This window comes from Callospermophilus lateralis, chromosome 14, assembly GCF_048772815.1.
Source record: "Callospermophilus lateralis isolate mCalLat2 chromosome 14, mCalLat2.hap1, whole genome shotgun sequence".
Classification (NCBI taxonomy): Eukaryota; Metazoa; Chordata; class Mammalia; order Rodentia; family Sciuridae; genus Callospermophilus; species Callospermophilus lateralis.
The window spans coordinates 23,540,303-23,567,087 of record NC_135318.1 but is presented as its reverse complement, the minus strand read 5'-3'; the positions used below and the strand labels follow the sequence as shown (position 1 = coordinate 23,567,087).

The 26,785-nt window shown below is 50.4% G+C and overlaps 1 protein-coding gene across 1 annotated transcript in view; it reads left to right on the top strand.

Moving 5' to 3' along the window:
* Galnt14 (polypeptide N-acetylgalactosaminyltransferase 14) overlaps positions 1-25,312 on the top strand; it is a 203,568-nt gene extending 178,256 nt beyond the window's left edge. The window contains exons 10-15 of the mRNA XM_076833382.2: positions 8,659-8,785; positions 10,748-10,840; positions 13,756-13,839; positions 14,334-14,475; positions 24,395-24,514; positions 25,154-25,312. Coding sequence (XP_076689497.1) covers positions 8,659-8,785; positions 10,748-10,840; positions 13,756-13,839; positions 14,334-14,475; positions 24,395-24,514; positions 25,154-25,312 — 725 coding nt within the window. The remainder of the gene's footprint in view (positions 1-8,658; positions 8,786-10,747; positions 10,841-13,755; positions 13,840-14,333; positions 14,476-24,394; positions 24,515-25,153) is intronic.
* Positions 25,313-26,785: the final 1,473 nt, after the last annotated feature.

The following is a 26,785-nucleotide window of genomic DNA, read 5'->3' as shown; positions in this document are numbered from 1 at the left end:
TTCCGCATCGTTTGGCATTAACAAGGACTGATTTGAATAAAGAAGTTGGGAAGGGGTCCTGGGGAGGTGTGGGAGAGACAGTTTATCATCCATCACAAAAATTTTAAAGCACAGAAAAAGCTCTGCAGACAGCCATCGCAGGAGACTCTCTGTTTTCTCGCACCTGAACATTCCATTATGCTATAGCCAGCTTATAGCACTTTGAAAGCCATCTGGATTTTTTTTTTTTTAAAAAAAGCATTTCATGTGCCAGAAAAGGCAGTGCTTTTTCAAGGGACAGCATAACACCTGCAGGTGGGGATAACAAGGCACCCAAGTATGCAAAGGTGGGAATTTGAAAGTAGATCCATGTGATGATCAGGGATTGGGACAGGGTACATGAGCCATGCTTCAGTGACAAAAAAGAGGTGCTGTGCAGAGGCAAAGGAGCTTGCCTGTCAGAGTAATGGGACCCTGGATCCCTGAATAAGGCAGAAGGGGCCGCCTTACCCCACAAGTTCCCAAGTCCTCAAGATACATTTCCTTTGCAACCCCCTCACACCTATTCTCTTTTTTCTGTCCCTACCAATCCTCTCCCGGTGATGCTCCACCTCTGTCTCATGCCTGCCGAATCTGTCCTCCCTTGTTACTGCAAAAATGCTCTCTCTGAGATGCAAACTTCCTAGTCCTGGGGCCACAGTGACTCCCTCTGGTCCTAAAGAGGAAGCCCACACTCACTCCTCCCCTGGGACCTTGCCTACCTCTCCAGCCTCTCCTCCCTCCAGCCTTGGGTCCAGTGGTACTGACAGAGGCTCCTGCCATCTCAGAATATTCCCCAGACTTCTACTTGACTGTACCTCCCTTCTTCACCAAATGCTGGTACCCTGCAGAAGGTAGCTCTGGAGCAGCCTCTGTGAGTGACCAGGGTACCTTCCTCACCCTCCCTCTTGCTCATCCCCTCCCTTACTCTGTATCCCTCCGCACCCCTTCAAGGTCATTGCACTGATCCCTCTTAGGTGTTTGTTCTGTCATCTGAGCCTGCCACCCTGTCCTATGTCCTGCCAAGCCAGGAGCTCCTTAAAGGCAAGAACATGTATCCAACTCCCCATTCTTGAGACCCAGAACAGTAGGAACTGACCAATGTCTGTGCAAGAAGCAACAGACCGAATAAGGGAATTCAAGGAGGGAAGGGCAGTGTAGACACAGTTGCCCCTTGGTGACTGCAGGGGACTCCTTCCAGGACCACTCAACGCAACGAAATCTGCAGATATCAAGTCCCTCGTATACAATGGTATAGTATTTTCATATAACCTACACACACAGCACCCTGTGTGCTTTAAATCATCTCTCAATTACTTATAATTAATATGATGTAAGTGCTATGTAAATAATCGCTCTTTATGGTTTAGGGAATAATGACTAGGAAAAGGAGTTCAGACGTGTTCAGTACAGATTGCAGTTCTTTTTCGAACATTTCAATAAAAATTATAAACCACAGTTGGTCAAATTCATGGATGAGGAACCCCACCAATACGGAGGACTGACTGGAATATATGAGGTGCCACTTAAAATGGGTCTCACTGCATAAACGGAGCCATGCTTAAGGGTCCCCTTAAAACATGAAAATAATAAGAGCAGGCAGGAGCAGTTTTCCTTAACAGGAAACAGAATTTCTGTGTCTTCTAGATATGTTTGTATGTGCTGGGTTCACATTATTTCACAGCCCAGAAATATATGAGGATATTGGCCCGGACAACCTTGACCTTGCTCAATCACAAGCCGCCCTTGCCCCCCCCCATCTCACTTTTCATAGGTTCCAAGCAGTCACTGGTGGAGGGTGGAGTGGCTGCAGGGGCCCTGGGAAGCCTAGGCCAGGTCCTACCCCACCCCCACAAAGGCTCACACCCTCTGACCCTGGTGCCACCGTTCCCACCAAGTATTTCTAAAATAAGCTGAAGAGTTTTGATAATTATATCCACAGTTTAGGATATGAGTAGGCTTTAGGGAAATGTGCCTTTTAAACTTTTTTTTTCCCCCAGAAGTTGATTTGCATTAAAATTGGATGCTTAAGCTCTCATTTGCATAACACAGGATCCATGTAATATATCTACTTACTTTGAGCTGCATCTTACTTTTAGCTTTTGGTTTTTAGAGATAAAGGGAATCTATTGCCCAATAAGAAGTGTGTGTGAGTGTGAGCATGAGTGTGAGTGTGTGTACACGCATGTGTGTGTGTGTGTGTGTGTGTGTGTAGGTGGTGGGGGTACACATTTCTGAAAAAGGAGGCTTTGGCACACACAGGAAGGGAGAATATGGGATTCCTGAATTTAGAATGAGGGATTTCCAAAGCACAGCAGGCACAAAAGACAGAGCTGGAAAGAGAGAGAAGAGGTGGGGCTCAGAAAGGACTTGCCACCACCCACCAGCCCCAGAATATAGTCTGGAATACCAGGCTATTCTGGGCTTGGTGTGTGCGCGTGAGTATTGTAGGAAGAAGGGGGGCTGTGGAATCAGACAAGACTACATTTTAATCCCTCCCATAGTCCTCACTAAGTTCCCTCATTTCCAAGTCTTTAAAAAGGAGACAATGATCCCCTGGGAGGGAGAACAGGCCCCCAAAGACATACACACCCTAATCCCTGGAACCTGGTAGGATGTTACCTTTCATGGCAAAAGGGTCTGCACATTGGATTAAAGTCACTAAGAAGTGGCCTGAAGATAGGGACTTAGGCAGGTGGGTCCTGTCTCATCATAGGAACCCTTAAAAGCAGAGAACAGTCTTAGGCTGGAAGCAGAACAGAAGTGACAGAAGTCAGAGATTTGGAGCTCAAGAGGCATTTGACCACCTCTGCCAGTTTAAAGAAGTAGGGGGCAACATGGAAGTGGCCCAGAGAGACCCCAGGCCAGCCATCTGCAAGGAAAGGGGAACCCCTGTACTACAGTGCCAAAAACTAAGTTCCACAAACAACATGAAAGAACTTGAATGTGGATTCTCCTTCAGAGCCTCAGAAGGAAGCACAGTCCTGCTGATGCCTTGATCTCAGCTGCATGAGACCCTGAGCAGAGGATCCATCTAAACCCACCCACCAACTTCGTGGTAATGCATTATTGGCAGTTGTAGAAAACTACCAGAGTCCCCATATCACAGGGCTGTTGTGAAGATGAGTAGGTAATGCCAGTGCCTCTGCTCCAGCAGGGTTGGCACTTTCCCTCCAGTCTGCATGGACATTTGTTAAAGGAGGCTGACATCTGCCCTGCTGGGATGCTTTGTTCCTCCTACTTTCTCCTTTGGTCTCATCCTTTCTATGCTCCATGGCTCAAGGTTAAGGAAAGATCCTCATCTGGGAAGAGCACCCAAATCTGATTAAATCTCTTCCCCCCCCCCCCCCCCCCCGCAGATGGAGAGCAAGCTGCAGCATCTCACTTTGTTTGTTCCTTTTCTGGACTATTCTATGAAAGCCATGTGCCCAGGCACAATCCCACAAGGCCATCCTTCACACTGCTCTTGAACTGCTCCATGTCTAATCAAGTCGCATCGGAGAAGACACTGGTTGTTGGTTTTCTGTAGGGAGTATGGAAAGATAAAGGGTGCCACCTTGGTATTTGTAGTCATTTGGCCACTGGTGACCATGTGTTGACCCATGGTTCTTATTTGTCAACAAGCAGGGACCTGGCTACAGACTTGATTTCCCCAGATGTGGGTGAAGAACAGTTTTGCTCACAGATTCAAGGCTGTCTTTTGTGGGCCAATAAGATTAGTCAAGTCAATGCATTCATGAAAGAATAAGAGTGTCTAAGCCCATTTTGCGCCACTATAATAGAATGCCACAGACTAGGGAATTATAAAGAGCAGAAATTTATTTCTTATAGTTCTGGAGACTGGGAACCGATCAAGTCAGGTCCTTCTTGCTGCATAATCCTTTGGTGGAAAGCAGAAGGGCAAGAGGGCACACATAAGGTAATGCAGGGGTTTGGGGTATGAACTCATCCATTTCTCATGAACCCACTGCAGTGATAACTCACTCTCAAGATAACACCATTAAACCATTTAGGAGAGCAGAACCCTCACAACCTTCTCACCTCTTGAAAGGTCCCACCCCTCTTCTGTGTTGCTTTGGTGATTCAGTTTCTAGTACATGAATTTCAGGGGAGACATTCCAACCATAGCACAGAACTTGCTTCCAGGTCCAGTAAGCCTTTAAAACTTAAAGATTACTGTTGCACAAATGTATGTGTGGATATATGAATGACACCCGTCAGGCAAGTCTGTCTCTTTCTGCCCACCACTGTCCTCTCTACTCCCTTGGTCCTCAGAAGTCTTAAAATTGACCAGAAATAGAATGGTGTATACACACACACACACACACACACACACACACACACACACACACACACACAATATATATATATAAGAGGCTCCATTTAAAACAAGGCCCATTGATGAAGTGTTTCCCTTTGTTAGAAACCACGCTAAGTTAGAACTTTGACCAGCACAGTGATCAGCGGCATGTGAATAGCTGCGATTCGTTTTTCCTGGGGAGAAAAAGCTGCTCATTCTCTCCCTAATCCCTGCCCATCACTCAGGGGCTCCACAGGTGGGTGTTGGTTCTGGTGAACAGAGAGGGCTCTAGGAGAGCTGGTTAAAAAAAAAAAACAGCTGATGGATTGATGAGGGGATAGAAGGAGAGAGATGGGAATGGAGGGCAGGAGGGCAACTTACTTTCAAATATTAATTTGCATCTCAAAAGAAGTAGGACCATAACAGTGCCCCGGTGAGGACACAGTAATTACACATCTCTCTGCTCGGAATGCAGGGCGGATCTGGGTCTGCATGATACTCATCACTGGGGAGATGATGCAGGCCCTAACTCCACAAGAAGCCCCCTTAGAGTCCCTATGCAAAGTCTTTAGCTCTGCTCTCCTCCTTCATTTAAGAAATGGTGTCGTTGCAAGAATGCAGGCCTGGGGAACAAGGCTCTAACGGTACCTGGGAGGGCCCACGGCCTCGACCTCAGTCCATGAAATTCTGTTGGCACTTTTCTCATAGCCCCCCCTGCAGAGGACTAGCAAGACTCCCAAAGGCTTCAGCAGAACTCTGCCAACATGGGGGCCTGGCTTGCCGGCCCAGGAGGATGCATATCCTTATGAAATCAGTGGTACACATAAGGGCAGGGCAACTACATATCCTGGGTTTTAAATAATCCACACTGTAGTGCCTATAAATCACCACACTAATCTGGAAACTCCAAGCTGCCTCCCCCAGATTGCCTCTTGACTCTGGTGGGAGCACAGCAATCCATGTCAGACTATGTGTCTCCAAAAATTGTAGTTACAAAGATCTGGATTCCTGAAGCCTAACTCAACGCAGCCTGCTGTCCTAAAGCAGAACTAAGACAGGCATTTTGTGGAATTGGATGAGGAAGTTGATCAAGTACAAGTGATCTCTCTGGTCATGTGTTAAAGGCTGTGGGGGCCTTGAAGTCAGTACCTGCATTAGCCAGTAGCAGATGTCAAATGTGAAGACAAGGTGGTGTCAAGGCAAGAACGTGGACTACTTTGCAAGGGGGCGGGGGGTGTACTTCAGCTTCCAGCTACTGGTGTTAGTTGTCCTAGCAGAGGTGCTGCCTTGTTGGATAATAAGGACATCAGTCACCACTGAGCGAGGTTGCTAGGAGGACCAGTAAACGGCCCCTTGAGAAAGAACCTAACCATGCCTGGCCCAGAGGAACAGGAAGGGGCCATTTTCCTCCCTGGCTAATGTTAGTAGAACATACACACTCCGAATTTTTACACCCACCCAGCAGACACAAGGAATTGAGGAAGAGGGAGAATAGGCCTGGAGAACAGAGGGTGCAGGGCAGCAGCAGTTGAGGGTGGAGGCCAGGGGACTGTCACACCTCCCTGAAGTATCAGCCCTTGGGAGGGGGCACTGCTGCTCGGAATAGACGGAGGACTGGTGGGACAGAGGAGAGTCCTCGGCATCCAGCAAGCACTGGGATCAGACGAGGAAGGAATTTCAGGACAACATTCAAAGACAGACCCTCATAATTAAGGAGGAGATCAGGAGAGCAGAGGAAGGAGAAGAAGGACCATGGCCCTGTGATGGTACTGTGCCAGGTGGGAGCCCGTGCAAGATGGTGGCAGAGGGGAGGGAGTCGGTGGATTCAGAGAGCAGCACAATGCTGAGCAGAGAGAGCTCAAGGGGGCTAAGCAGCTTGTGGGGTGGGGGATGGGGTTGTCCCCCCCCCCCACCAGTTGGAGGGATTTGCTTTGCAAATGAGTGGAGACATATGTCTCATTTGAATACGGGGAAAGGAAGAGAGAAGCTAAGGCACATGCATATCTTCGGAGGAAAGCTGGCACCAGTGTGTGAGTTATATCTAGTAAGCGAGGCTGCCATCTCTCATTTGGGGGGTTGTAAGTGGTTTCCTTTTGGGGAAGTGAAGCAGACTCTGTTTGGAGTCCTGGGACAGGAGTTGATTGGAGCACACACATCTGAAGGCAGACATACTGAGACTCCAATTCACACATGTACTGACACGATTCCACGCCCCATCCCTGAAGTCCCTCAGTGTACTCGCTGTAAGCTGGAGAGGTGGGTGTCAGGCAGTTGACTGAGCCACTGCTTGCTTGGTGACTCACAGAAACACCAGGCTGCATGCAGGACACATGACTCAGAAGGTGCCCCAGCCAATTTGGGGCATTTGCCACCTGGTTCTGTAATGAGGACCTTTATGGAGAGTCAAAATTTTCAGATTTTTGGTCCACAAGTCCACGTGTCTCCTGCAGCTTGGCAGAAGATGGGAAGGAGGAGGAAGCTGTAAATGGTCAAAGAAGTGAGGGGCAGGCACGGTGGGTGATGCAGCACAGTGTCCGAGTTTTAGAGATGGGCTTGAGGAGGGGGTCTCATAAGACCTGCTGCTGAGCTTCCAATCACACGTAGAGTTCACACAGTCATTCTCACAGTTCTATTTCATTTGATGGTGACGGCGGTCCTGCAGAGTATTTTTATGATCTTTGTTTGACATGTGAGAAAAAGCAGGCCGCTGCAAGCTGAAGCAGGTTTCCCAGGGACACAGCTAGTCGGTTGCTGCAGATTTGGGTCTGCAGAACCCCGAACCAAGTTCTTCCTATTTTTCTCTTCCTTGCGTTCCTGGGAATGAGCTGCAGCCTGCTCAGGAGAGAGCCTGGATGGCAGGCAGAGGGGCAGGTGCAGAGGTGATGGATCACTTGGTGTGAAAGAACACTTGTCAGCAACTCAGTAGCCTATGCACAGAGACATGGGAGGGGGCAGGAGGGAACATGGAAGGGCAGCCAGGGACATGTGGGTGAGAGCAAGAGAGGATCAGGGTGAAGAATTTGAGGCCAGGTGCCTGCTGGGAGAGTTGGAATGCAGGGACTCTGCAAGCTAGCGGTAGAAGGGTCTGCAGATGAGAGAGGCCCAGTGGTGAGGAAACCTGGGGAGGCCTGGAGGTGTGGCCCAGGCTGCTGGAAGGCACAGGGAAAGCATTTGGCCGGAAGTTCCTTGAGTATCTGTAATCTTATTCCCTGCACTGGGACCCCCAGCCTATGGTTCCTTACTGCTGGTAGACACCCCCAAGCATGGCATTTTCCTGAGTCAGCCTGTCTCCTTCACACTTAAGCTTGACTGCAAAAGCTTGGACCAGGAGAAGTTCCCACAGACCTTTCTACCAGCGACTTACCCAATGGGTATAGTAAGGGGGTGCGTTGTAGAGAATTGCAGAGTAATCATACAACTATTATTTTTAATAGCACCATGCACTGGCAGTCCCAAACAGTGGCGGTGATAAAATGTTCCCCTGCCCCACCCTGGTATGACATTGCTTCTGCTGATACAGAAGCCCTACTTGGATCCCGCTCCTGAGCAGTCCTAGGGTAGTAGACTAACCACCCCACCCACCACTTGGATCCCACAGCAGCAGCCAACCAGGAAGAAATGGGTGTGTGGGCAAAATCTACACACTGGGAAGCACTCCCAACAACAGCTTTGCAGCTTCTAGAATTTTCTCCAACTATTCTCAGCTCTGGGTTTGCTTAGCTTTCCTCCTCCTGGATCACCCTGTGGGTGGTAGAATTGCAGTCTCACTGTGGAAGGCATTTTCATGGATACCTTGTCCAAGGACCTTCTGGGGACATTCTTCTCTGTTGCATCTCACCATGTAGTTTTCTAGCCTGTCCTGAGTCTTCTCTTGATAGACATCTGGTCCCTGACTTGGAAAATTCTCTTGTATTCTCAAATAGAAATTCCTTTCTCCTCAATCTGGATTTGAACCATCTGTAGTCACAATGGGGAGTGAGTTGAAACATCTTCCAACTGATACCTGTATTTTCCAAAGCAACTCTCCCTACCCCCAAGGCTTCCCTGTTCCAGGTAGAACTCTTCCTGCAGAGCACCCTGCCTCACCACATGGGTCACCCAGTGTGTGACCACATGCTGGCTCCTGGTCCTATATTACCTCACACTGCCCTTCAAAGTGTTACAACTGCCATCTCTATTTATTGATGTGCTTCCAGCCAATGGAGCATCCTGTTTGGCTGCACAATATTCTTAGCCACCCATAGCACCAAGGCCTGGTGCCAGGGCTCCCTGGTGCCTAGTGCCTCAAAGCCAGAGGAGCCGTATTAGGAGGTAACCAGAGGGACATGGCTGTCTTGCAGAAATCTCCTTTCGTGTGTGGATGTGCAGCGGCAGCCTGGAGATTATCCCCTGCAGCCGAGTGGGGCACGTCTTCCGGAAGAAGCACCCTTATGTTTTTCCTGATGGAAATGCCAACACATACATCAAGTAGGTACATGTTCTGGGCTCAGCACATGTGGGCAACAGTGATGTCGCTGTGGCTAAGGATTGGCAGCTGTCCTGGTGTCCTGTTAGGTGGCCTGTGTGCCCTGAATAGACACCAGCTGCACATCTGTCCCTTAACTCTGCCTGAACTTCCAGTGCTAGGGCTGAGGCTTGACAGGGTCCCCATAGGGCCCCAGGGGCATCAAGTCACTGTTCAGCACTATCCTGCAGGACCCACTAGGGAGGGTCCTTGGGAAGCTGTAGGGAATGGGGCCACATAGGAGGATACAGGCTGTGTGCCTGCACCAGGGCCTCACAGGGCACCAGAAGGGTCCAGAATGGGGCACTTCTGAGAACCTGGCCCCTAGCTCAAGGTATTCTCACCTCCTGCCTCGAGGTAGCATGTCCACATCATAAATATCAGGCCTCAGCCACCCACGAGCCCCTGTCCCTGCTCCCTCCTTCCTACGCCTGCTTTCCTTCCATCATTTCTCCTCTTTTGATCTTCTCTTCTTAGAAGATAATTCATGTATAGTCCTTTCTTCATCTTTTCCTCCTATTCTAGCTTCTCTCCCTTTCCTTGATCATCCACCCGTCCCCTCTGTTTCCTGTCATTGGTCCATTAGGGTCAGGGGTGCTCTGGGCCCCTTTGGTGGTACCCTTCACCTGGGGTATTGTTGTCCTCTGTTCTCCTTCCTTGGTTTTTCACACCCTGAGCACGTGCGCATCCTGCCAGCCGCCTCAGAGAAGGCGTGGATCTGAGCAGTGGAAAAATCAGTAATATCTTTTATAGCAACATGGTGGGCAAGGGTAGGGTGTGAGAAAAAAAATCAGCAGGCCAGGAAGCATCAGGGAAAGCAAGGGTGGGTCTGCCTTCGCCTGCAGGTTTTCAAACTGCAAAGGGAAGCCAGGACATCAGGCCTGGCAAAGTGGTGTGGCCACCTGGAGTCAGGCCATCCTGGGAAGGAGGAGGCAAGATCTGGGACTGCAGACATTCATTCTGTTTCCCACTGTGTCCTGGCCAGGGAGCAGCAGCAGCCAAGCCACTGAGCCATCCAGTGTTAGGGAAATGTGGCCTAGTGTCTACAGAACAGCTTCCAAATAGCTAGGCCAGTGGGAAGGACCAGCAGAGCACTGTTACCTGCCTCCAGTGCCCCGAGAACTGGGTTGTATATGCATAATGTCATTTCAGGTCACAGCTCAGAAGGGCTTGCAACACTCCTTTATCAAATGCCTCTGCTCCAAAATAGAACTGGAGTCTGAATGAGCATGCCACTTCTCCCAAGTTCATGCCTCACAGGTGCTGCCACCTGCTATCTCATTGTTTCTGATCTTTTTCTGTCTACTTTGAGGCTCTTTATGGGACCCCTGCATCCCCAAGTCCTAAATGATAACATCTTCAGTGTCTTACTGCCCTTCTCCCTGTGTTCCTTTTCTATAACCTTTGGGGTCTGAACATGACCTGATCCCTTGTCCCTGCAGGTACTCATTGCTTGGCCTTTGTGCTGATGTCCCCTGGAGAGCTGGGACACAGCATGTCCCCTGTGGTAAAGGGGAGAACCCTGGAACAAGAGCCCAAGAACCAAGGCTGGCCGGGGTCAGATGCTCAGTTCAGGACCTGCCTTTGTGCTTGGAGTTACTAGCAGCAAATGAATGCCCCATGGCTCTCCTGGCCCTTTGCTCTTTATTTTTTCTGAGTTCTATTTCTGGTGTGATTTTTCTGATCTGGACCTTTTGGTGAAAGGTTTATTGTTCCTGCTAAAATTTTGTGCCTTGGGTAAATGTGCCTTTGAAGATTGCGGAGGCTTGGCTGGGCTCAGTGTTCTGAGAGCCATAATGCTAAGGCTCAGTCATGGTGGTCCCCACCTGCAGGATGCTGCCAGCTTTGCCCATAGGTGTGTATTTCAGCTGGGTACATCACAGCTCCTCCCAGACAGCCATTCCTAACACTACTTGTCTCCCCAGGAACACCAAACGGATAGCTGAAGTGTGGATGGATGAGTACAAACAGTACTTCTATGCTGCCCGGCCTTTTGCCCTGGAGAGGCCCTTTGGGAAGTAAGTGCTGCCACAGGACTGCCCACTCATGGGGGAGCTGAGCTGGGCCTTGCACAATGTGCTGATATTTCCAGCTCTTTACAGAAAGATAGGATGTTGGACCAGTTCCTCCTTCTATTTTTTAATGGCCCAAGGTGGAGCCCATCACTACCCAGGAGGACCAAATCTGAACCAAACCAAATGACTCACACCAAATGAAATCACAGTCCACACTGTCCCTCTGGTTACGCTCACTCTACCTTGCTGAGGCTTTGGCTCTCAATCTCATCATGGCTTCCAATCTACTGGTCACGCCCACCACCCCTCCTCTCTTTACCCACTTTCCTCTCCAGCTTGGATTCCACTGTTGCTTAAAGACAAATCTCTAAAGGCCTTGTCCACAGATCTTATGCCCTATGGTTCATCTAGCCATACCCTTCCCCAACCCCACACAGTTTTCTCAACTCTGGAGGAGCCTGTCTCTGTACCTCTTCCTTCCCTGTGCATGAACTGCTGGACAGTACTGGTATCTACTTAGTGCTACTGACCACACTCCATAGGCATCCGTCTCAGGTAGGCCACAAGATGTCCACTGGTCCTGCTAACTTTCCCAGCCAGCAACCCCCTCCATCTTCATTAAACCTCCACTCCCCTCCCCCAGTCCACCCCCTCCTTTCCCTTGCAGCAAATGACACCTGTAAGATGTAATAGACAACATTGATTCCCCCAAAACAAATAACCCATTAGCATCAGCGCATCTACGCCATCCTTCTTGGTCTCTTTTGTCTCAAGGGACAGGTGTGTTTCCTGTAGTGGTGGGGTGCTAGACCAGCCCTCCTCCTGCACTCCGGATGCACCATTCATACTTGTGCTCATTCATAAATCAACACTTATCAGGTTCCCACTGCCTGGATTGATCTCCTCCTGTCCCCGGGTGCAGGGCCTCTCAAACTTTAATGTGCACACAGAGCTCCCGGGGATCATGTTAAAATGGAGAATGTGATTCTCCAGGTCTGCGTTTCTAATAAGCTCCCCAGTGATGCCGTGCGGCTGGTCTGAGGATCCAATTTGAGGAACAAGGTTCTAGCAGGCAAGTTTCCAAATTGTGTTCACAGTGGGGAGTTTCAGATCCCCCCAGCTCCAGGGCTCCTCCCCAAGTGGGCTGATTTACTGTGTCTGGGGCATGGCCTGAGCTGTGGAATTCGTGGAAGACACCCCTGTCTCCACCCCATGATTGCAGTGTACAGATGGCAGGGCTTGCTTCCAGGGGCCTCTGCTCACCCTGACCTTGGCAGATCTGATGTAGCATTCCCAAGCACATCTACAATCACTCCACGGCTCCCACAGCTCTGCAGTCTTGGCTTTTTTGACCACCTTTTTGGCCCTATATCCAATCTTAGTTTCTTCTCCCCACCCATCGTATGTTGGCCTTCCTGCAGGGCCTGTCATAAGCCCTCTTCTTGGGACACATTCTCCCTGGCACTCACAGCCACATCTTCACTGCCCATACTCAGATCTCTGTTTCTAACCAAGACCTCTCCACTGAGCTCCAGTCACTTATATCCAAGTTTCAACTGGGCCACTCCCTGGATGCCTCCCAGACACCTCCCAACTCAACAAGTCCTAAACGCATGAAGTTCACTCCTAAACCTGCCCCACATCCCATATTCTCCAGCCCCAGGAACCTTCTTCTTGGGACCTTATTGGCCAAATCAGAAATCTGGGCATCACCCTTGGCTCTTCCCTTTGGTTTTCTGTCCCCATTGCAAAGATCCCTGGGTCCTGGCAATGCCTCAGTCACACATTGAGCTTGTTCCGTCCTGCCCTGAAGAGCTGAGAGCTGGTGGGGAGGCATGGTTTGCGCTCTGTGGGAAGTTCTGGTGTAGCACTGTGAGGCCAAGAGAGGAGGGGTGTGGAAGGCAGCCATGCTGCGTGGGAAGTAGGGCCAGTTCTGATGGCAGCCCAGGAAGGACAAGGTGCAAATGGAAATTAGGTGATTACCAGCAATGCAGATGGAGAGCAGTGGAGGATTGACCCTCCTGGGCCTCCATGATAAAGTGTGATTGGCACCTGGGGTTCCACAGTCACTTCCCTCCTGCCCTCCCTGTCCCCCTAGCTCTGCCTTACCAGGTCCATTCCAGAATCAACTGCGAGATGTTCTCCAAGTTCAAACATTGTCCTGTCATACCCTCCATAGAACCCCTTAGTTTCAACCTGGTTTCAACCTTAAGATGAAGCCCAGCTCCTTGCTCTCTTCCCACTCACATCCCTCTTCACACCTGCTGAAATCCCACCCCATCCACTTCCTAGTTTGTCTAGATGACATCCATGGTTCCTTCCACATAATAACGTCACCATTACCACCTTGGCCACCATGCACCCAACAAACACCTCAGCATTACCCACAGCCCCCACAGACCTACCCAGTGCCACCATCCTATCCCACACTGGGTACAATACCAGATACAGTAGGTGCCCAGTGAATATGTAATGAGCCGTCACATGCCCAGACCCCAGCACCAGTCCAGGAAGAGGATTCTTGGTGGCTGGGGCATTGTGGAGTAGTATTTCAACTGCAGAATCCAAAGAGAAGCTGTGAGGAGCAGGCCCGGAGTCCCGTGGTATGTGAATACCAACACACTGAATGTTCCAGCACCTTTATTTTAAGGAAAAGTCAAAACAGCCCCAAATTCCATTTTCAAGTGGAAGCTCAAGTCCTCAACACCACTGCTGCATGGTCATGAGATAAGGCTGGTTGTCCGTAGCCCTGGCCTGAGCTGTAGAAGTCTCTGCATAGTTCATTTCCCCAGCACCTTCCAGAGATATGTGGGCCCAGCGCATGGGCACTGCTTGTGACTTAGGCTCCCAAGCCTGGGCCACTGTGGCCAGTTCTGCCTCTGATGTCTGTGTTTTGTCTTTGTCCCCATCACCCTCAGCATTGAGAGCAGAGTGAACCTGAGGAGGAACCTGCACTGTCAGAGCTTCAAGTGGTACCTGGAGAATGTCTACCCGGAACTCAGGTACCCCCACCCCCTAGACCCTGAGCTGGTAAGGAGGAGAGGCCCTCAGCTGGCTTCACCTGGAGGAGACAGACTGGGGCCAACTGAAAGAGGAATTTTAAGCCTAGGGAAGACTAAGAACCAACAGGGCTAGTTGGCTCCCTTTATCCCTGAAACTAAAAAGGGAATTAGGTCAAATCAGCAGCATGATGGATTGAGGGTAGCTAGTAACAGTATTTCTCAACTGCTGATGTTTGTACCTTTGGTTATATCCTAAAAGCGTGGACTTACTGATGCAGGCTCCATCCCAGGGATCCCTCCCACTGTGGCTCCCAAATGCTCATTTGCTGCCTTACTCCTAGTGATATCCTTCTCTGAGCAGATGTCAATCTTTGTGACAACCCAAGGAAAGGTGGCCCTGCCATTATCAAAATACCCCCACAACCTCTCCAGCTGCTAGTGTTCTTGATCCCCAAGGTAGTGGGTTCTCACCTCTCTTTGTGACTTTCCTCCAGAGTCCCCGAGGATTCCTCCATCCAGAAAGGTAAAATCCGGCAGAGGCAAAAGTGCCTTGAGTCTCACAAGCAGAACCCAGAGGTCCTCACCCTCAGGCTGAGCCCCTGTGCCAAGATCAAAGGCGAGGATGTAAAGTCCCAGGTAAAGTCAGCTGGCTGGGCACACAGCACCATGTGCCACCGAGGAGGGAAGTGGCCAGATGAGCCTTGGTCACCTGCTCTCGTGTGTCATCAGGGCCCCAGTTCTACTCAGAGATCAGTAGGGGAGTGTGAGAAGGAAGACCCCCACCACCACTCTGCCGCGCGTTCACACTGCCAGGTTCCAGAGACCCAGAATTCCTGTTAGGACAGCATAACAGGCAACATTTTACCAAAAGGAAAGGGCTTGTAAGTTAGCAGGAGCTGAGTCTGCTGTTGACGTTGTTCCTGCTGCAGTGAATGTGGGCTGGGTTAGGCAGGGCGGGGGTCATGTGGCATGGGCACTGCCTCTGAGACCAAGTGCCCACTCATTGAGTCTCCAGGTAATCTGAGTTCTGGGCAGTTCCATCAGATTTGGTGACAATCACATCCTCTGCCTCGTCTCTGGGCAGTGTCCTCATTCATCCTGTCCTCCCCTCTGTAGACCAAGGGTTCCATTTCTCCCTCTCCTGCTCTCCCCAAGTCCGCAGGACTGCAGGCCAGCTCTTTTCAGGGTTGCTGACGAATTCACAACCTGTCTCAACCTCTGTCGCCCTTGGCCAAGCACATCCATCACCTGACGACCCTCCCTGCTCTGCAGGGTCCCCTTTTGCCTGCATTTCTGTCTCTCCTGATTTCTTAGCTGGCTCCTCCCCCCACCTCCAGGCCCCACCCCCCGTGGATGTTCACCAAGGTTCTCAGGCCACTGTATTTTCTCTATAAACTTCTTCATGGAGTTTTTTTTTTTTTTTTTTTCCTACTCTGACAATCTCCTCTGTCTATTGGTTCACAAATTCTGTGTCTCCATTCATTCACTCAGTCATTCAGCAAATACTTCCCTGCTAACTTGAAGATATAGAGATGAATACCTAGTCCCAGGCATCAAGGGGTTGAATGCAGGAATAAGCAAGAGAGCAGATACCATGATATAATTCCTGACCTGGGGAGCTTGTGCCGGGCGCTGCAGGAGCAGAGACAGGTAGCATCTGAGTTATGTGTGAGAACTGGGAAGTTGTCCCAGAGGATTTGAAAATGAGCTGTGTCTCAGGAGATAAGCAGTAACAGACCTGGTCAGGAAGGGAGAAACAGTGGCTTAGGAAATAAAGCAGGTACTGAGAGCAGGGGTGCCACCTTTGAAGGGCTGCAGGGAGACAGGGTCTGAGGGGGCCCAGCAGATGTTGAGGCCAGCAAGAAGCAGGAGCCAAATTGTGCCTTCTTCCCTGCCGAGCTTGACCTTGATCCTCAGGAGTGGGACACAATGAGGTCACAGGAGAGGGCTTGGGGATGGAAGGTTCATGGTTCAACTCCCACGTGGGCCACTGGGTCAAACTCAGTTGAGATTCAAGTCAACAGATGGTGTGAGTAGCTGGTAGCACCCTGGCTGCCTTCCCATCCATACTAGTTCTCTCCACCTGACCACATTCTTCCAGGCACCACGATTCCAACCCTGCCCAGTGCCTGTGGCTCCCCTTCCTCCTGCAGTCCCCACGTCTGCCAGCCCCTGCACGTTTTCCCTTAGAGAACTCCCTTGCATTTGCTGCTTCTTGTTAGATCTGTGTTGCTCAAACTCAGCTCTATGGACGTTTGGGGCAAAACAATCCTTTGTTGTGGGGGACTGTCCTGCACATTATAGGCTGCCTAGCAGCAGCCCTGGGCTCTACCCATAGATGCTGGTAGCACCTGCCACACACAAGTCACAGCCATCAAAAATGCCTGCAGACATTACCAAATGCCCTCAAGGAGACAATGGTCCCTGCCAGTAGCCATAGTTAGGTTTGGCAATAGCCACCAGTGGCTTCTCCTTCCCTGCTCCAATCCCTGCCCCTCATCTCTACTTTAGCTGTGGTCACTAAACCATTGTTCCCAACCTCAGCATAGCTTCAGTATTCCCCTATTGTCCACCACAAAAATCCAGAATCCTGGGCCTGGTACTTGCATCTCAAGACCTAGCTCTGGCTTACCAAAATTTCTCCAGGAACCATGTCTGCTCCAGCAGGACAGGGGAGATGTCTTTCTGAGTCAGACAGGAAAAAGGGAAAGGAAACCAAGGTGTTGATTTTGTCTTAGGTGTAGTTGCCTGATTGAGAGTGACACAATTTTTTTTTCATGTGGCATTTTGTAGAATGTTAAGTGACACACATCCTTTCTTTGAGTCTGTATGTGGGTGATGCTCCTGGGAATCCCAACTCCTGGGACAGGAGATTGCTTTTCTGAAACTTTCTGTCTTAGGCAGCCTAGAGGATCTGCAGTCCTCTGAGAGGGGTTCTGCAATGCCCTGGCCCTAGACAGGGGTAGCCAGGCCTTTATTGGGCTGCAGGAGAACCAGCTCATGCCAGCCAACCTTCTGGTTCTCTGACCAGGCACCCCCAAGTCATCATGGCAAGGGTCAACAGGTGAGCAGAATTCTCTAGAAGACAATGCTGGACTGTGGCTCCACTCTGCCTTAGGAGTACCACAGTGTTTGTGCAGCAGCCTTGTGAATTCAGGATGCTAGTGGATCCCTGGGGGATACGAAGAGGCTCAGTTCACCTGGGCAGACTGGAGTGCAGCACCCTGGGCTCACACTGCCTGCTAGGGGGCCCAGGGGGGCTGTTCATGCTGGATTAGACACAGCCTCTGTTCTCCAGGGCCCTGCAGCAGGACTGGGCACTTGTTCAAGATTCTCTGACAGTGTTAAACCCATTTTGGATCCACAGAAATCCACATTACCATTTCAGCTAAGATCATCTCTCCAAGCATGTGTGCGTGTGTGTTATAATATACACTCTGTAGGACTGATTGTTGTTTTTTTTCTCGTCCATATTGCATCTGCCCCTTAAAGCCTGTGCTTAACTCATTCATCCATCTCTGTCTGCACCCACCTCATCTGACTCAGAAGTGACATGAGAACCCTATTGAGTAAATATACAGTTATCCCCATTTTACAGATGGTAGAATCAAGGCCCAGAGAAGTTGTTTAAGGTCATACACTGGCAGTGGCTCCCATGCCATTCTCTCCAACAGCTCTGCCATTACTATTGCTGGCCAAGAAATCATGGCCGATTCCATAGCTCATGGGAGAAGGGGTCTGTCCCTAAGATTTCCTCTTTGAGGTTGTGTATATTAAAGTCATAGATCAGTTCCACCTTGACAGGAGAGAGTTGGAGATAGCAAGAGATTCTTTTTTTATCCACAAAGAGTCTTCTCTGTGGTCAATTTCCATTGACTACACTTCTAAATAGGCAACAGACATATCCTATATCAGGGTCTGGGTGGGCAGGCCAGAGAGTAGACCCTTCCCTGACATTTATAGGACCTGGGGCAAGAGGGTGAATGGAGGCCTTTGCTCCTCAGATTCCACCCCAGGCCCCCGGGGACGCATACTTTCTTCCTAACCCTGGGTCTGCCTCACACTGCGAGCTCTCAGCCTCCGTATATAAACATAGTCACACCTCTCTAAGGGTTGTCCTTGGCCTAGAGGTATGTGCTGGGGACATAGTCCACTGGGAGGATGCATAGACATGAAATCCACACTGGTCCTGAAATCAGGAGGGAGGCACTGGACAAGGGATTCTGAAACCCAGGACTAAAAAGAGAGTGGGGACCAAGAGCTCTGAGTTCCACATCCAGCTGTCACTCACTCTCCAGGTGGGCTGAGCCCTGGGCACTGGGCGGTTTTATCCTCCAGCAGTGGGTTGGCTCACATACCTGCTCACCCCCACCTCCACGCCTCACTCTGCCTCACCTGCCTTCTTGCTGGTTTGTCAACTTTGGGAGCAAAATGTTGAACCCACATGTGTATCAAAGGTGCCAGTGAACCGAGGTCCTGTGGCAGATGCGAGAGAAATACATCAAGCCTTTGAAAACCTGTGAAGCCCAACAAGTCTTCAGGTTAAAAAGTTTCCTCTTGGCTTTACTGAATTCTCTACAAAAACATCTGTGAAAGGTAGAATTTAAAAGAATTTAAAGAATGAGGAAAACATAAACTAGAAATTTCAATGTGCTCCTTCCCCCAGCCAATAGGCTCCTGGCCTGTGGAGCACACAGGTAGGCAGCTGGAAGCCCTGGGGTGGGCGAAGACAAAAGCTCTCCCCAGAGCCATACCCACCTGAGCCTGCGCCATCTTCTTCCTGGTGCTTTCTCGGCACAACTTTTGGAAGAGCCCCTCATAAGCCCCACGCCAGCGCCTCACTTGAGCAGTTTCCAGAGGCAGATGTGAAGGGCCATCGCTCTCCCTTCTCCCAGTCACTGTGAGCAGAGCAGTTTCCTAAATGGAAAGCACCGTCCTGGGAACACCTGTGTTGACCCATTCATTCCATAGAGTGACCTTCTGCCACGGTGACTGGGAGTATCTTCATTTTGCATTTGAAGTCACTCAGGTAGAGAGCGGAGTAGCTCACCCAAGCTCACAATGTCATGGAGCAAGTGAGCCAGGATTCTAGACCCGCAGTCACCCAAAACCCAATTCCATGACGCAACACAAATGTGCAGCGGTTTTAATCCCGCGTGCATCTATACTTTTGCAATGTGGAGAAGAGAACAAGGTGGGCCGGAAGAAAAGAAAAGATCCCAAATGTGAGTCCAGTGTAGGTCCCAATTGAAAGAGGAGAATGTGTGAGACCTGCCGGGTCACCCTGCTGCCTCTGGGCAGGGCCCTCCACCAGGGTGTGGCTGAGGCCCATGTTTGTACACCTGATGAAGGGACCCCACCTGGACAGTTGGTGCACTGGGGCTGTTGTCACAATCAGTACCAATCACCGTGGCTGATCCTTCAGAGATCCACACCTAGGAATTTGCCTGAATTAAAAGTTTTGTTGAACCCAGGCCCATTCATTCTGTGTGAGAGAGCTCTAAGGATATGTTTCATGGACTAACGAGTTGCCTGGTATGACTAACAAGGCTGGAAGCCCACTGGTGGCCCTGGGTACTGTCAATTCAGGTCCCATCTCACTGAGGAGGGCTCATGTGCAGATTCAGCTCCAGGGTCCGCTCCTTGTATTACCCAGGCCACTCCCTGATCCCACCAGCAACTGGCCTCTTTGATCCTCAGTGCCAACTTCCCTAAAATGGTAGCTTCTTCCCGTCTTATGAGGATTGAATAGACAATGTGAAACACCTAGAAGTGGGCCTGGCCCTGAGAGAATCCTTTTCAGACAGGAGTTACGTTGGCTCTCTAATCACAGCAAAACCAGCAACGCAGTCTTGTGCTTATTTTTTCTTCTTAGTAGTTTAATGGTCCCAGCTCAGAATCATTTTCTTTCTTTCTTTTTCTTTCTTTTTTTTTTTTTTGTACTGGGGATTGAACTCAGGGGCACTCAACCACTGAGCCACATCCCCAACCCTTATTTTGTATTTTATTTAGAGATAGGGTCTCACTGAATTGCTTAGTGCCTCATCATTGCTGAGGCTGGCTTTGAACTCGTGATTCTTCTGTCTCAGCCTCCCAAACTGCTGGGATTACGGGTGTGCACCACCGTACCTGCTCAGAAGCATTTTTGAACATGGAACTCACCATCATCAGTACATGACATGGGCTCCTTCCTTACTAAAAACACTGCCACCTGACTTCCCTGCATGGGTTCATATTTCTCTTACTTCATCTAACACTTCTCCCCTTGTGGCATGGAAATCCAACTTATGAAGCACTTACTCTAAGCTAGATCCAGGCTCTGGGCCAAGGGCTCACCAGGAATCACCTCATTTAGTCCTCCAGCACCCCCTTGCAAGGCTGTGTCCTGTTTTCATCCCCACTCGACAGATGGGGTAAGCAAGGCTTATTCTACCCAGGTTGAACATGAATGCTGTCACAGCAGGGGTGCGGTACAGGCCCACCGCCTGCAGAGTGCAAGCCTGAAGACTAGGCTGGGGGTTCTCAGCCTCAGCACCATGGCATCGCATCAGAAAGGGTTTGCTCCTTGTTGTGAGGACTCTTCTGTGCGTCAGAGGATGTTTAGCAGCATCCCTTGTCCCGCCCACCAGATGCCAGTAGTACCTAATCATAATAATTAAAGAATGTCTCCAAACACTGCCAGATGTCCCCTGGGTGAGAATGGGAGACAGATTCTCTCCACTGCTCCCCGCTGATTCCCCCTGCCTATTAGAGGAGGGAGCCCTGGCCCATTCCAAGACCAGACCCTCTTCCTGGTCTCATCCTCACCCCTGCCTCTCTTAACCTTTTAAGAAAAATCTTCCCTCTCTGCTTCTCCATCCAGGGCAAGACAGTGAGCCCCAGACTGGGCATGTAACCCCTTGGCTTCCTGTCCCAGCTTTCAGTTGTGACCAGAAGGGTGCTTGCTGGAGAGAGAAGGCACTGCCTGCCCCCAGCACCAGGTCACTCCCTGACCCCACCAGCCCTGGGTGTCTCAGAGACATGCCCTGAACACAGGTGGTCAGTTTCCCTCCTCAGGACAGGGGATGGAGGGACAGCAGTAGGCCCTCCTTTTTGGCCCCTGGCTGGCCGGTCCCCATACCAGCCTCTGGGACAGCCTCTGAATAGCCTTCCCTGGGGTCAGCTGTGAGTGTATACCCTGGGGGTGGAGAGGGACATCAACCATGGGCAGTGTTTTCGCCAGTCCCCAGATGGAGCCATCAGCCTCAGAGGGCCTAGCACTTGTCAGTCGAGGCCAGACCAGCCTGGGTGACTTTTTTTTTTTTTTTGCCTCCGTGAAGTCCATTTCTCAATCAGGGTTTGTTTAACAAATTCATTCATCCCTGGCCCTTTGGGGAACTCTGATGGGTGCAGGGTGGGCCTCAGAACGCCTCCCTGCCTCCCTACCACACCTGCTCCTGGCTTCAGCTTTCTGTCTCCCCTCCTTCTGAACAGGTGGCCAGAGGTCAGCCCTCTCCCGGGAGATCATGAGGCTGAATGAAATCCCAGGAATGGACCAAGTAATGGAAAGCCCACTTGTGGAAGGGCTTTCTCCCACGTCTGCTCCCCCTCACACACTCTCTTGGGGATCTTTAGGTGACTTCCTCAGACCCTACCCCAGGCATGTGCCATCTGGCTATTCCTTCCCAAAGGCATTTGTGAACAGGGAGCCTCAGATGTCGGGAGAACCCATCCCTAGCACTCCCAGGCCCCTAGGACATTCACAAAGAAATGCCAAAATGAGATTTCAGAAACTGGTATAATTTTATGTTTTTGTGTTTAATCTGTTAATGCTTTTATCACAAAAAAACACAGTGTCATTATATTGTGGTGGTCAGGAGATAATGACAGGATTTATTTTTTAAATGCTAATTCGTGCTTCCCTACAGGCTATATGGGCAGGTAATGGACCAGAGGAGCAAACCTCATCCTCTGTCCTCATCCGTGACTGTTCAGCCTCATTTCCAGAGAATGGCAGAAATCTAAATTTGAGGGTGGTTGTTCTGGGCCTGGACAAATAGTTCCCTGGCAGCCCTGCCTGTAGATCTGGGCCTTAGGCCCTCTTCTCGCCTCCCCTTAGGACAAGGAATATTCTGGGCTCATATGCAGGGTTCCCCCTTGTAGGCCACACTCCAGATATCCAGGATCGCAGAATCCCCTGCCTGGTGGCCTCAACTTGATTTCAGGACCTGTGTGGATCTCATGCCTTAGTTTGTCCTCTGAGGTAGACTTTGCACTAATACACACTCTTAGACCCCAAGGGGAGCTGCGTAGCAGAGTAAACATGCTTGGATATGGAGGCTACAGGTGGGAAGGGAAGGGAGAGCACAGGCTGGAAGCCCGCGCTACAAGTGTCCCCTGTGGCCTAGTGTGGAATCCATAGAGCGGAGGTCTCTGTTCACCCTCTTTCCCAGTTCCCATAAATAGCAGAGAGGGGTAGACTCTCTGGCCTGCCCACTCCAGACCCTGACGTGGGGGTATGACTACTGCCTGTTTACTAGAGTGTCACTGGAAATTGGCCACAGAGAAGAGTCTCTTTGTAGATAGAGAAAGGATCTCCTTCTCTCTAATTTTGTCCTGTCGAGGTGAAATTGATCTATGGCTTTAATACTTGTAACCTCAAAGAGGACTCAGAGACAGGCATCTTCTCCCATGACTTAACTTGTCTAAAGGAGCTGCAGAATCAGCCAGGACTCAGCCAGCGTCAGCAATGGCAGAGCAGTTGGAGAGAGCTGGTGTGGGGGCCACTGCCAATATGTGACCTTAAATAACCTCTCTGAGCCTTGGTTTCATCATCTGTAAACTGGGGATAATGATAATATCAACTTAATAGGATTCTTATGGAGATTAAACTAATCAATCCATGTAAATCTCTTAGAACTGTGTCTGGCACATAAAAAGTGCTCGATAAATGTTAGCCATTATCAGCCACTTCAAGGTCATCGCACCACTCTGTGCAGACTTCCTTCCCCTTTCAGCTTATCCTGGAGGAAGGCAAATGGCTTGGGTGCAATGATGATGTTCTCAAGGTCACAGAGCTTCTTGATATGCCCCAAGGAATATATTTTGTGACTTTTTATTACATAAAACATGTAGATATAGAAGTCGATGGAATGAAGATGGGTTCTCCCCACGTACCCATCACCAGGCTGCAAGAAACATCAACTCGGGGATGATCTTGGCTCATCTCTAGCTATGTACCCCTCAAGGAATACTTTCTGGTCTAGGTAGGTCTCCCAGCCCAGTAGTATGAAATGGGACAAAAGAATCCTCAGGCAGGAGCCTTCTCTAGGGATAGTGGCTGGTGGCCCCATTGAGAGGTGAATGGGCTGGGACAGTTCTAGATCAGGAAAGGCAGTGGTCACCGTCCAGCAGGTAGGGCCAAGCCAGGTGAAGATGAGCTGTGCAGACAGGACGCAGAAGGGCTTGAGCCTGTGGGAGAAGAGGAGGAGCAAGGCAGGTCCCACACGGTCCTGAGAGTGTCCAGCAGGCCCAGGGGGGAGGATCTGGGTCTAGGAGCGGGTGGGGGAGGTGCAGAAAGAAAGGAAGATGAATGCCATGTTCTTAGGGCACACTTGGCTGACAGCAGGATGCTGGCCTGTGAAGGGACCCTTTTTTCATTCTCAGGCCACAGAAAGGTCATCTATGAGTGGCCTGGTCCAGAGGCTTAGGGCCAACTAGTTGGCAAGAATACAACCTTGACAGGGTCCTCTGCAGCTTCCCCAGGGTGGGGGTTGGGTAGGGGGGTGGTCTGGAGTCAACATCTTTGCCCCATGGTGAAGGCCAGGGTACCAGGACCTGGGAAAGCCTCTTCATGGTGCACTTGCTGTCCCCAGCATGAGGCCTGGAGAGCTTGTCAGGCTTCCTGAGCAGCAGTTTCTCTGAGGTCTCCAGCACTTTGGAGGGAATATGCATGAGAACCATTCCCCGTGCTGAACTCACCGAGGGCCCGTTCCTTACGCCATAGTCTCTGCTTGTCAGCCCAGTGCCAAAGCTTCTTTCCCTGCAGGAGTTCAGCAGCCAAACTGCCCACTCTACCGTGTTGGAGTATATTCATTCTCTTAGAATAGTTTGATGTCTCATAACCTCAGCTCCCAGGTTTGGACTGTCTTGAAAGAAGAGAGCACATTCTAAAGACAGCGGGGCGGGGGGTGGGGTGCTGTGTGAAATGTCAAGAGAGGGGAGCAGACTCAGTGTCTGGAGACATTATGTCCAAACAGACTCTGGACACCACACAGCTCAGTTCGAGTGCTGTTCAGTCTCCTGCCCAAAGCCCAGAAGAGTTCCGTGACTCTAGAAGCTGCCTGCACGCCAGGCCCACCCAGGCTGCTTCATGGGATATGGGGACAGCGACTTGTGGTGGAGGCACGACCTCCCTTGCGTAGTATTTTCCAAGGTGACCTTGTTGATGGTCGGCGCCTGCTGGGCCCCTGACACTTCTCACCCAGCTGTGCTGATTCTCTTAGGTGGGCACAGTGGTATCCCATGAGTGGTGACTTCCTCCATCCTGAGTGCACATTCCCGGTCTCCCCCCTAGGTGTGGGCCTACACGTACACCCAGCAGATCATCCAGGAGGAGCTGTGCCTCTCAGTCGTTACCTTGTTCCCTGGTGCCCCGGTGGTTCTTGTGCTTTGCAAGAATGGAGATGCCAGACAGGTAAGGGCTCAGCAGGTCCCTGGGTCATGGCTGCCTTCCATAATGGGATGATCTGGATAGGCCTAAATCTCAGGGGCAGGAAGACAGAGGAACTGTTGGAGAAGGAAGGGCGGAGAGGGAGGAAGGATGTGGCTTGGCATCCTCTCCAAGGTGCCAACAGCAATGCTGCTTTGACGCCCCCTGGTCTGTTTGGCTTATGAACACCTGTGACCCCAACTGCCCACGCCAAGCCCACACATATTGGCTCGCACTTCTTCACAGCCACGCAGGTACCCAGTGTGGATGGCTGCTTTGATTGCTCCTATGACTAACTCACTTCACATTTTCTGGCCTATTGCTTGGAAAGTTATTGCCTCCTAATGAGTTTTCCTAGCAGACATATTGATTTTGCCTTTAACTTTTTTTTAATCTATTTTTAAATAAAAAAAAAAAAGAAAAGAAGAAGAAAACCAACAACAATACCTGGCAGAGTAATTAGTTACAGTTTCATTCCTCCATGAGACCATGAAATCAAGTCTCTGGCTGACCCTAGACACGTGGTAGCAACCTTTCTGATTAAACCTGGAACTCTGATGTTATTGATAGGACCTGGGGGCCTTAGCCAGAGAAACCCAGCTCATCCTTTCTCCTCCTCTCTAGCAATGGACCAAGACGGGCTCCCGCATCGAGCACGTAGCATCCCACCTCTGCTTAGACACTGATGTGTTCGGGGACAGCTCTGAAGATGGCAAGGAGGTTGTGGTCAACCCGTGTGAGTCCTCACTCATGAGCCAGCACTGGGACATGGCCAGCTCCTGAGGACCCTGGGCAGATCCAGCTTGGGCCAGGGCTGGTGCTTGCCCAGGCCAGAACAGACTGGAAACCAGGCTTTGAAGAGCCACTGACTGCACCAGACGCCCTGAACTGGAGGTGGAGCGAAGCCCCCCCCACCCCAGGACAGGAGCAGCTGTCTCAGGGAGGATGGAGGAAAAGATCACAAGCCAACAGGCTCAGTGACAATCCCATGTGTTCTCAATGTTGTGAAGTTCCAGTCCTGGCCATATCTTCCCCGGATTGGTCCCTGGAGAACCAGACCTGATGGGAAATGTTTGTTGCTCCCTCTGTGTACAAAAGAGGCACCCATGGAGACCAGGGACGAAAGTTCTCCTTGTCACCGGGCCAGGACTAAGTTGAGAGATGAAGGATGGAAGTGGTTTTCAGGAGAAATAAAAATAACCTTTGAAATTGTCCTTAAGTACCCAATGCTTTTCCTTCTCCCACTGGCCGAGGGATAAGCTGATTTCTCCTCTGACGGTGGGCAGTGGGAGGGCATCTGGTGGAAGAGTGGATGAAAAAGACAAGGGAGGTGGGAGACCTGCACCTTTATCCTAGGTTGCCACCAACTAGCTATATGATCCCCAAAAGACACATCCCTTCTTTGGCCCATCATTTCCTATTATGTCACATGGGGAAGTAGGGCCAGATTAGTGGTTTTTACTGAAGATACATACCTGACTCACTGAGGAAATTTGTCTAATTTGGAGACCCAACATTCCTGATTTGTAGGTCTCTGACCAATTCTGATGCCCCCCCCCCTAGTTAAAACACTGTCTCTGTGGCCATCAGCATAGGAGGATCTTACTTTAATAAATCTCCCCATCCCTGGTGTGCTCTGCAAGTTGGTTGCCCGGTTGCCCCTTCTTTTCAGCTAGGGCTTAAGAGAGAAGCAGTCCATATTGTTTAAGTTTCCTGTCCATCCTCTGCCAAGGTAAGTTCACCACGTGTTCTTTAGTAACTGTCTTTGTTATCTACTGCTGCATAACTAATGACCCCATAACTTAACAGCTTAAAGCAACACACATTGATTTTCTGTTTCTATGCATCAAGAATCCAGGTACAGCTTACCTGGGTCCTGTGTTTCAGAGAGTCTTACAAAGTTGTGGTCGAGGTCTTGGCTGGGGCTCCCATCAGCTCACCTGGGGCCAGATCTGTCCTCAGCTCACGCCGTAATTGTTGGCAGATTTGGTTCCTTGCAGGTTGTTGGCCAGTGGCTGACCTCAGTTGTTGCAAAGGCCTCTCCAGCTAGCAGCTCGCTTCTCCAAAGCAGGCAGGCCAAGAAGGCAGAGTAGGCACAAAACAGGAGTCAGAGGCTCTTAAAAGCAAACAAGTTACCGCCCATCCCTTTTGCCATATTCTACTCGACAGAAGCAGTCACCAGCTGCAGCCCATACACAAGCAGAGAGGATTACTCAGGAGAGTGAATGCCAGCAGGGATGATTGTGGGGAGCCATT